The 11,204-nt window shown below is 42.9% G+C and overlaps 1 protein-coding gene across 1 annotated transcript; it reads right to left on the reverse strand.

Moving 5' to 3' along the window:
• Positions 1–7,268, reverse strand: LOC110980680 (patched domain-containing protein 3-like). Its single transcript, XM_022237575.2, has 3 exons — positions 6,928–7,268; positions 4,734–5,848; positions 1–4,280 (listed from the first exon to the last, which is right to left on the reverse strand). Exons 2-3 carry the CDS (start codon positions 5,731–5,733, stop codon positions 2,473–2,475), a joined length of 2,808 nt encoding a protein of 935 aa, XP_022093267.2. The 5' UTR covers positions 5,734–5,848; positions 6,928–7,268; the 3' UTR covers positions 1–2,472.
• Between the last annotated feature and the right edge of the window lie 3,936 nt (positions 7,269–11,204).

Consider the following 11,204-nt stretch of genomic DNA (forward strand, 5'->3'; position numbering starts at 1 on the left):
TTGAAGTGTAGACAAAGCGCCAAATTGAAAGCTTTGTACTTTTTATTTAAATAAACAAAACTGTGTATTTTGCTTGCCACTACTTAATTCTACTGTGTAGACTAAGACATAATTATTCAACAAGTCTTTCGAAAAACTTTATATTTCATCAAATTTTGTCAACATTAATCATACAGACCCCAACAAAGCTTACAACATATACCTTTTTGGTATACCACAAACAGACAGAATATGAAAATACCAAGAACCGACATCTCAGATTGCCGCCATGTACGTCAAGAAAGTCGGCTACTAGAGCCACTAAAACTATCATGTGCTTAATATTAGACAAGTGTAAAGGGTTATCAGTTCTTGAACAAGACTGTCCATGTTACATAATTTATGCCAAAAAAGGGTAACAATTTCAGTGGCATCTGAAATACAATGGCAAGCAAATCTTTGTTAATTCTTTACAAAGATTAAAGATTATCTTTGTGCCGATCGTGTTTGTTGACTTTGTGGCGGGCTGTGAGAAGTGCAGGAAACTGGGAACAAAAGTTACACATGTACACAAAACATCAACATACACACACTGAATGAGAAATACATTATTTTTAAAATAATTTCCTCAGTGTAAAATCGCAGATTGCCCATTCTTCATGAAGTGCTGCCGACCTGAGCTCAGCTGGTCTGCAGTGGCAATTACCCTGGGAACAAAGATTTCTTTTCACCGGGGTGAACAATTGAGAGAAGTCAGTGGCACTGCGAAACGGGACCCCCTGCTGAAGCAATTAGATCGGAGGTGGTGTTGCAGATGTTCCTGCAAAGTTTCCTCATGCTACTTCCTCATACCTCATAATGAGAGCTTTTGTGCATCGAATGAAAGACACAGGTTTCAATCCACAGCCCAGACGTATGCTAAAAGGTCATTCGGAAATGTATACCTAAACTTCTTTGGAGTCCCTCACGGGGGCAATGAACTTGATTTGAAAGGTTGTCTGTTTGCCAACAAAGAGACCCTCAAAGAGCCATTATGCCAGAAGTCTAGCAAACGGTATTGTGATATTTTCCTCACTGCATGCAGTTTCATGTATTTGCAAAGTAATCAAGCTGGGTTATATTGCCACTTACACTGTAATTTTAAAATTAACAAACTATATGTACATATAATATAACCCACACACACAGATACTTAAAACGTAGGGCAAAAGACGTTGGGTAAAACTAAACTGTCCAGACATTTCCTAACAGTTGGTCATTGTCCAACAGATTTACCCAACGGTTGAACACCTTGTGACCAGAAGTTGGGAAGTAGATACATTTACGCCAATTTAGGACACACTTGGTCAAAACTGACCTTTTTAAAACAATATGAGAATCTACGTGCTCTTTTCAACATGAAAATTTATAACCCACGCTACGGTAATATGTGCGGCTCATTAAACTCCAAGTAAATAAATAAATGCATGCGAGCGAAAAAGACTCCCTCTTTTAGCTGAAGAGCAAAAAAGGGCCTTTTCCATTAAATGTGCAGATTAGAGAGGTGCATGCATGCATGCTAAACGCAGCCGTCAAGACTGCGGGCACGGTGTACAGAACTGCTGTAACCATTAAACCTTGTGCGTTGAAGGTTAATCAAGACTGTAGTATATCCCTTTTCTGATAATTCAGCACACGTTTCTCGAAACTAAATGAATTCGGCCATGTCTTGAGGTTAGAAAGTGACAATTTGTTGTCTTGTACTCGTGTCAAATCATACTAGTACAGAGTTACGTCATTGGTTTAAAGGGTAGCTGCAATCAGTGTGCTTGATTGAAAACCTGTAAAACGAAAACTTTGTGCCTCAGCAAACCTTATTTCCAATTTTCATTATTTCAAAGGGTATTTTAATGCTCAGGGGTTTTATGCTAATGAATATTTCCATATTCATGAGCAAAACTGTGATGTCACCTCAGGAAGAAGCCTCAATGTTACATTGGGTTGTACACACAAAAAGTTCTTTGTTTTTGTAGATTTTCTTGGACTAGGTTATCTCTTCTTTGCTGATTCATTGTTTTTTATGTGCACAGCAATAAGAAACCATCGATCCCTCTCTCCTCAGAAATGCTTTTAATTAGTAAATTGTGGGTTCACAATTTGAACGGAAATAACTATGTACTGAACCATGTCTTCTCTAGATGACTTCACAGCAACAGTGCCCTCAGTTGTTTGGAAAAATATGGATAATTTAATTGTTTAAAAGTGTGCACTTTTCTATGCATGTAACCAAATAGAAGCGTGGAAGAGTTTTCATACACTGAAGAAAAGTACATAGATGCAGAAAAGTTGTGTCGAGGAAAAAATCATTGCAGCTACACTTTAAGCAACTTTGTCAAGCAGTTGTAGTAGCGCGCATGCGCCTGCTGTATTTGCATATTTCATGGGAAAGATCCATTCCGGGTATTGTAAGCAAACCTGTTCATTATCACGATCACAGAATTCCTTTGATTACAGTCAAGCTTTTTCCAAACCTAAACAACTCTCCTGATATGGCCGTGATTGATGCCTGTCGTTCGCGAGCGAGGGTTGGAAACTGTTCATTTTCTTACTTATGCTAAACGGGTCGGATCCTCGCTGGTAACGGGTGGGATGCCTGTTCCCTAAATACAAAGGTCCAGTGACGGTTCTTCTGGTTTGGCTTTCTCTGGGTCGGTCGGTGGCAGGGCAATCTGGCCGATTCCTGCGCTTGCAGGAAGCCTTCTTACGAGTTTTGGAGGGGACTGTAAGAAACAAGCCCACAGGGATGAAGAGCAGCCCATGCAGCGCCCCCAGGGAGATCACCAGGAACATGGTCTTGAAGAAGGTGCGGAAGATGTAGGAGTCTGTGAAGATAAGAACCAGCACGCCGAGTATGGTGGAGACAGACCCCTGCACGATGGGCATGCCCAGAGAGTATAGTGCACGGATGACGCTCTCGCGGCGGGAGCTAGTGTCGGCTGACGTGTAAGCGTAGCTGACATGAGCGGAGTAGTCCACACTGAAACCGATGCAGATGATAATGTTAGTCATGGCGATAGAATCGAGGTTGACCTGCCACAAAGTCATGAGTCCAATCACCCCTGTGACAATTGAGGCAATAGAAAGAGTGACCAAGAGGGAGCAGACTGGATGGGGTATCATCAGCACAGCTACGATGAGCATGGCCCCTACTGCGATGCCTATATTCTGGAACGTATTGGGCAGGATTTGCAGGTACTGATCGTAAAAGATGAAGAGCGGGTGATAAACAATGGCTGGTAGTTCAGCCTCTTCCGCTATGCGCCTCAGATCGGTCATCATGTACCTCTTCCTGTCCTCAGAGTCCAGGTCTTTTGAAGCAACAAAGAAGCGCGACGCCAGAATGGTCTGGTTGTCGTCACTGAAGGCTATATCCAGCGCGTACCGTCGGAACGCTGGGATTTGCAGGAACGTATTGCGTAGGACGTCCATGAATTGGGACCTGGTGGGGTTACTGAGGTGGATGGAGTCTAGGAAGTTTAGATAGTCTCGCAGCCAGGACACGGTCAGGTTCTGATCTTTTCCGAACGTGTACTCGCTTGCCTCAATCTTTGTTAAAGTCTCCTCCATGAAGTCTTGTATGAGCGGATTCCAAAAGTCTCTTGGCTCCGTGAACACTAATGCGATAGGTGGGCCGTACTCCGTAAAATAGGTGTTTTCAGCTTCTAAATGAGCGGCTACGTAGGAGCTATCCCGAGCGAGGTTACGAAGGTTGAGCCCTTCGCGGACATGGATGCATCCGTAGATGGCGCCGCCCAGATAGGCTAGAAACAGCACTACTGTCAGGATCACCATCCACCAGTGTGTGATGAAGGGACCGTAGTAATTCTTGAAGAAAAGCATGAGGGCATGGTCATTGGTATCACCTTCGTCCCTGTCAGAAGCTTGCTGGGAGGAACCACCAGCGCAGAATACAGTGTAGGCTGTGGATTTTGATTCACTTTTGGGTTTGACTTTGATACACGACATACAATGCCGGTTAGCTGCCTCGCGTTGGCCGGTCAGTACCATGCAGGCGCCAAAGAAAGTGATCTGATAAGCGTAGTCAAAGATGACAGCTATGCCCGTGTACATGCAGAATATGCGGACGGATCTGAAGAACGTGATGGCGCCAATTCCAAAGGCCAGAGCGTCTGTAATGGACGTGATGGTTATAGACATGGCAGCTTCAGAGAAGGCATGGCGCATGCGTTTTTCCACTGGCCATCGGGTATCAGTCTGTCGCCAGGCAGCCAACATGATGAACATGTCATCTAGTCCAATACCTGTAGATACAAATGAAAAGAAATGACAACATATCGTAGTTCTGCATAATCATCATACATGTAGCAGTGGTTGTATTTGTATTCCTCACGAGGGCTATCAAAATAAACAGTGCATTCATTTTTGCTTCTGCGTTAACTATCACAAATCTTTAGCATTGTTGTTACTCATGCTTAATCGCATACAAAAACGGTTGCACACAATTGAATGGATGATTATCCGAAACAGAAAAAGACAACAAAAGAGAACCGAAGATGCAGGGACTAGTAGTGGGAAAGAACTTAAGAAAGCAGGAACTGGACCGATTCAGCAAATGCTAAATTTTTACCGCTGCAAATTGTCATTTAGGTGAATTTATCTCTCACAAAAATAATTCATTCTTCAAACTCTTGGGAGAACTGTTCACATATTTGCACAGTCCTTGCCACTTTTGTCTTGTCACAAAAAGTACTCACCGAGGATGAGAAATGGTGAGGAGCCGACAACATTGATGTAAGGAATGCCGACATAGCTCATGAGACCAAACGTTGACAGCACAGCCAGGCCGGCGGATACCACCCCAAAGTTGGCCAGTAAGGGCTTGCTTCGTACCCAGTCCATCATCACGCAGGAACAGACGCTGAAAGCAATCAGGATAGTGAATGTTACGGCGAAGTCCTTCACCACTCCGGAGCTGGCGTTGTCAAGCTCCGTCTCGATGGAGGTGGACACCTCCCGAGTAACGCTGACGACGGAAGAGGTGAATGCCTCCATGACTTCTAAAAACTTTTCCTCCCATAGGGCGCTTCGCTGGTCCTCGATGCTGTCTTTGAACCGTAAGAAGTAGGACAACATAATTACATCGGCAGAGAGTACCTCATCTTGAGAGCCTGATTTGAATGTTACTCGTCCTAGTCCTCCGCCAAGAAAATAAGAAACGGTTTTGCCAGCTGGTGTGTAGAGGGGAAACTTGAGAGAGATTAACGGCACATTGGAGGAGTTGTAATCATATACGGCTAGTATGGGGTTCTCGTTACAAACGCCGTCCCATTTGATGCAGAGATCGGTGAATTTGTATTCCTGCTTGTCGTGTTGGATGGTAATGTTCATGATCTGCTCGTGTAGATTGAAGATGTCCTCCATGGCAGCTTGTGTCAGGATATTCTGGCCATCCTTCTGCCGTATGGTCACACTCCCTTCCCGAGGCAGTCTCGACAGATGTGACACCAACGTGTCGTTGTCACCGTGTTGGGCGAACAGTGTTTCCACTGTGTTCCTGTCCGTCTTCGCTTGCCCATTTTCCGGAGTGTACAGATTCTCTATGTCGTTTTCCTCCGCCAGGAACATCATCCCGGCACCCAGTGCGCCGGTCAACAGTAGCGGAAGGACAAGAAAGGGATACGGGTGTCGGGCGATGAAACCCCCGTAATAGTAGAAGAATGACTTGATGACTTTTTCGATGCAATTGTTCGCCATCTTACTATTTGGCACTGGAGTACGCAAAAAAACTTGCCGTTGCCTCACAAGTCTCCTGGCGCAGATTTTTTATTTTAATTTCGTTGTGTCCTTGCTAGGCAGTTCAGTGTGTGTTCTGTCAAGTGGGAAAAACAAACTCAGTTTAATATTGGCTTACTCCGGTTCGTTGGACATTCAGTGTGTATCGGCGGCTGTGTGAATGAATTTTTCAGTGCTTGTATTGTGTACTTCTTACGTGGCTTAATCAATCTATAGTAACCCAACAAGGTAAACTCTATTGAATTCCAAACCAAAAAGGAAAAATAACATTTTTTTAAATCCCCATGCAGAGTTAAGTCAGACATCTCAGCGTGTGTTGAATGTTGTTCTCCACGTCAAAGGAAATAAAGAAGTGATTGTAAAGGTTTTGTTACATGCACACAGCGCCCAAACGAATGGACCATGATTCACATATGCCTTCACAGCAAACGCCTCGAGGCCCCAATCCGTTTGTCAAAGGATTGCCATCATCTACGCAGTGTACTCAGTAGCCTAAGTAACGATTTCTTCACTCAATATTGCACTCATGAATTACCTGCATAGTTGGCGACTATACAGGCTCATTTTCATAAGGAAGACCCAATCCAACCCATACCGCTCACCTAATCAACTCGCCCGGTTGGCTGAGTACTTAAACTTACCTCATTGGAACTTTCTGTTATAATTAGACAGGAGTAAAACTCAACCGTTCCCGTCAATAAAATGTAAAAAAGTTAAATTTACTCATGAAGAGTGGTCTCTCCTTGAAAATTTACTGCACAGACGGCGACCTTTCCTTTAGAGTTTTTAGTACCAGCAAATTTAAAGCAAACCTCCCTTACAGAAAAGAATATTTAATGAAGACATTTATAAAACGATTGGGAAAAATCTATCTGGTGATGTTGCTTCGACACTTTTGTCATTGGTCATTGTATTTGAGACTATCCATCATCTTCACCTAAACTTCCGACCTCTGCATATCTTTCACAGAAATTTCTAGGCAAGAAAAGCATCAAAATGTATCCCAAAGATGTGTAAAGTCGGTAAGCTTTCCTTTCAAAACACTGATGTGCAGAAACAGGAAGTCTGAATTGTGCATTCAATGGTTACAAACTCTTCAGTCGAGCTGAACACTTGTCTGCACGTTGCGCATTAACATACGGACCTTCATCTTACCTCCTTGCTTGTCGTGGCAATGTCTTCAGAGTCGTGTACTGCACATTAATAGCCTCCGTCCCAATACAACACACAGCACGGATCGGTGAGTTTTAAGACCATAAGTAAACATGCTGTTTCAGAGCGCATCACCGGTGCACAAATAAAATCTTCAAGGGCTTTTGTACCGGTACATGAAGGCAAATTTGTCAGGGAATCATCCACACACGTCCTGTGAACCAGCATATTGACGGCTGAATAACGAACGTCGTTATAATTATGCATTTTTTGCCCGCGGAGAGTCTGGCTCGCAGTGACTCTAATTATGTGCCAAACCTGGAAACTACCATGTTCCTTGAATGCCATCCACGTCGTTAGACACTAAACAATTTCTCACCTCATGCTATTGTAATGCTGAAAGCAAGGTGCTTATATGAACTATCCTGCCAAGTCTCCTTAAAATTTAGATGACTACTTCAGCAGGGGCATGATGTTGTTCAGTCGAGTTACCATAGCCGACATGACCATTTGACAAGTCTTAATAAATAAGTCGTCATTTACAGCTGAGCTGTAATTTTGACTTCAGGAAATCGGCTTGACGATTTGATTCATCATAACAAGACGCCAATTTTACTGTTGCAAAGTGGACATGGCAAAATAGGTCGTGTCCATAAGTTGTCGTGCTACCCATGATATGCCAGCACGACGTGATCTTGTTATCTAAATAGTTAATGGCACCCAGGGAGCTCCGTAGAAAATATACACGGCCATTATAGGTGCATACCACTAAATGGCTAGATTTCTGCGCACGACCTCATTAATATTCGTGATTACACGGGTTACTTGCCATAAGAGGTACCAATATTGAATCAATCGTAAAGGTTTTCTATAAATTACAAATTTGAGATTTGAGGCTTGGACCTTCAACTTGTGGTCCTATTTTGAAGGCGCAGGAGCCTACATTCAGACGTACCGGAGAGCAGAGTTCTACTACTATTTGGAGGGTAATTTGGGGGATCGTGGTAGCCTGAAAATGTGGCTACCGTTATGAAATTGAAAAGAAAACTTATCTTGTTGTGGCCATTGTCTGAAGCTGAATTTCCAGTGAAACACGTGAGACGACCCTGCTTCTGAGGGTCACCAGGTTGCGCTATTTCTGTCCGATTTTGCTGTTTTCTTTTAGCGCATATTTAGTGTGGTGCATCGATCCTTATCGATGTGGGCGAGCATTGTGATCGCAGTTAATTTGGCCATTTTTGGGTACATTTAACATTCAATCCACAGCTGTTTATAGAGAGAGAAGCACCGACTGCAGACTTTGGAACCGAATCAGCTGTTGCGTGCAGTGCAACATGCAGCTACTGTGTGCTAATTGTCCATTTGCACTGACGCATAGGCCCTAATAGGTCGCAACTCAGCTTTGATTCAACGGTATAAATACCAACAGTCCTCTTTCGATAAGGCATAAATTTCCCACGTGAAGGCTGGGTTCTTACGGCAATGTGTTGCTGCCAACGCGCGAAAATTTATTTCATCTCGTTCGAGTTATCTCGTTCAAAGGATCTTCTTTTACATGACATAGTTATCTTGTTTAAACAACATACGTGTATTTTGTTCTCGTTTAAACGACTTAGTATCTCATTTAAACAACATACATTTTATTACAATTTATTTGGTGATTTGTGCGCGTTGGGGACGGATGTGTTGTCGTGCTCTCGTCTTGCATATCTTGTGTGTGTTTTTAACTTGTTTTGAACTTGTCTGCGCACAGTGACTATCCTCTTGTATCTGCTTGTCTGTATCTGTGTGGTCTGCAGAAGTTGGGTTTCTGTGACCGTTTGTGGTGGATTTTGGTTGCTATTTGGTGATTTGCGTCGACGAAACCCGGGCCTTGCTGGTAATTAGCCTTAGGAATAAAACCACGCGTTGGCCCAGACAAGCGCGGGAACAGCCATCTTTGATTTCCAACTCGACCACATCATAGATTTTTTTTTCTATAAATCCCGAACTTGGGACTGATAGTTTCCAGTTTGGGGTATTTCTTTCACAAAAAGCCCCAAATTGCGGGCCTATTTTGGATAGAGGCGGGCGGCTACATTCAGAACTGAGCGCTTAGTTTTATTGCTGTTTTGGGGGTATCTTCCTTAAAAGGCGAATAAAAATTTTTTTTTGGTGGCTAACCCCAATGAAATCGAAACGAAAAGTGATCTTCTGGCCATAATCTTGAATTTCCAGTGAAAAAACAGCTGCCAACCTCTTCACGAGAGTCAACAGGCGGTACTATTTCGGTCTGAGTTTGCATGTTTTCTATTATATGGTGCAACGCCGCGCGCGCCGATTTCTATTGCGTCCTCTCGTGCCTTGCGCGATCTTACACCGCTTCACGAGAGTCAACAGAGGGCGCTATTTCGGTTTGATATAGCCATAATATTAACAGACATAAATAAATTACATGTATGTGTGTGGATTTTGCACTGTTTTGGTGAAGTGCAACCTCAGATTTCAGTCTAGTTTGGTTAGGACAGTACAACCTACAAGAACGATAAGACACAGATAAAACCACTTTGAAAGCTGTAGGGGATATTTTCAAGATTTTGGCTGACGCTACTTTAGTAATAGCCTACTTAGGTCATAGGCCTAGAGGGCGTTGACCATGTTGACGCGTGCGCTTGTTGACCATGTTGACGCTACTAGTAATACATGCACATGTACAAGTGGTAAGTATTGGACATTTTATTTTGGTTGGGGAAGGTTAAGTTGGTCGTGAACATCCGTCTTGTCTGTTACTTGGTTGTTCATTGCCTCCTCTGTGCATGGAGGTGCGTGGGGCGAATTAGTACCCCCCAGAACATGCAGATACTAAGGAAACGTCAAGTCATCCTTGGGGCAAGTCCTCCCAGAGTCAAGTCGTCCCCCAAAATTGAAACCCTGGTCAAGTCATACTCGGGTCAAGTCATCCCCGGGTCAAATCGTTCCCAAGTCAAATCGTCCCAGGGTCAAGTCACCCCCCACTACTAGGTTTTTACAAGTGTTGTCTGTGCATGTAATTTTCTTTTTAGGTGCATCAACCATATGTAGAAGCTAGAAGAGAAGGAAAACAAGAGAGAGTCTCGTACATGTATCCACAATTTTCATTCATTCTATGCAGCTAGCTGGCGGCTTTTGAAATCTATGGTGACCAAGACTTGCCACATACATTTATTAAAAGGGTGATTCCTGGTGTGTGCCAATGTAACACTAACAGCACTTAGGCTTATTCTTTGAATTGTCAAAGTACATGTAATTTGAACATTTTTATATAACGGGTTTGCCTTTACTCAACGTATATCACGTAGTGGGTACCGTGAACTATTTTCAAGATGTATTTTTTGCATTTTTTTTGCGAAATATAGTTCGCGGTACCGGCTGCTTCATTTGACTCTGACTGGCCAGCCGACCCCGGCAAGCTCGGTGGTCGAGTAGTTAATACATCTGCACTAGTAAGCAGGAGGTCGTGGGTTCGAGTCCCACCCGAGTAAGCTTGTGAGTTTTTTTTTCGTAAGCTCTCGGACAAGCACTGAGCATACAGTGCTTATTAATATACGTTGGGTAAGGGCAAACCGTTGTATATAATTAACATCTCCCCAACGCAAAAATATATCTTGAAAATAATTTGAACATCTTTAAATTTCAAATCTTCCAGTAGTCATAATAAATCACCTTCCAAATAAATTACTGTAGTAAAAACTTGATATGTAAAAAATTAAATAAGTTATCCCTCCAGAAAATACATGTAGGTTGCCGCAGTAAAAACTTGGTAAGTAAAAATGGAAATAAATAAATTACCCCTCCAAAATATGAATTGCTGCAGTAAAAACTTGAGGAGTAATTAAAAAAAATATTATCCCCCCCAAACTAAATTTCCGCAGTAAAATTGTAATTTAATTATATATATTGGGAACGACTTGACTAGGGGACGACATGACTAGGGGATGACTTGACCAACATTCCCCTGAGAACTGTGGGGTCCGACGTCCGCTCCTCTCCCATGGGGGAGATGAATAATTTATCTAAACAAGTTGTTGGTGATGTCCTCTTTCATATCAGAAAGAAAAGAGAACAGGGATTTTGGTGTTTGAGGGAAATTTTGGGGTAAAACGGCAGCGTACATAGGTAACTGCCCCGGAGAGAGCTGTACACAACAAATAAGGGAATGTAGTCTGGTTCCTTGACCTGGATGAAGATTTGTCTTAATGAATCCAAAAAGCCTGAGTCGGGTATCCAGACAAAAACAAAATGGCATCATTCGACTGAGTGGT

The sequence above is a fragment of the Acanthaster planci genome, linkage group LG09 (assembly GCF_054643075.1).
Source record: "Acanthaster planci isolate LZ-2023a linkage group LG09, COTS_SCS, whole genome shotgun sequence".
NCBI classification, from domain to species: domain Eukaryota; kingdom Metazoa; phylum Echinodermata; class Asteroidea; order Valvatida; family Acanthasteridae; genus Acanthaster; species Acanthaster planci.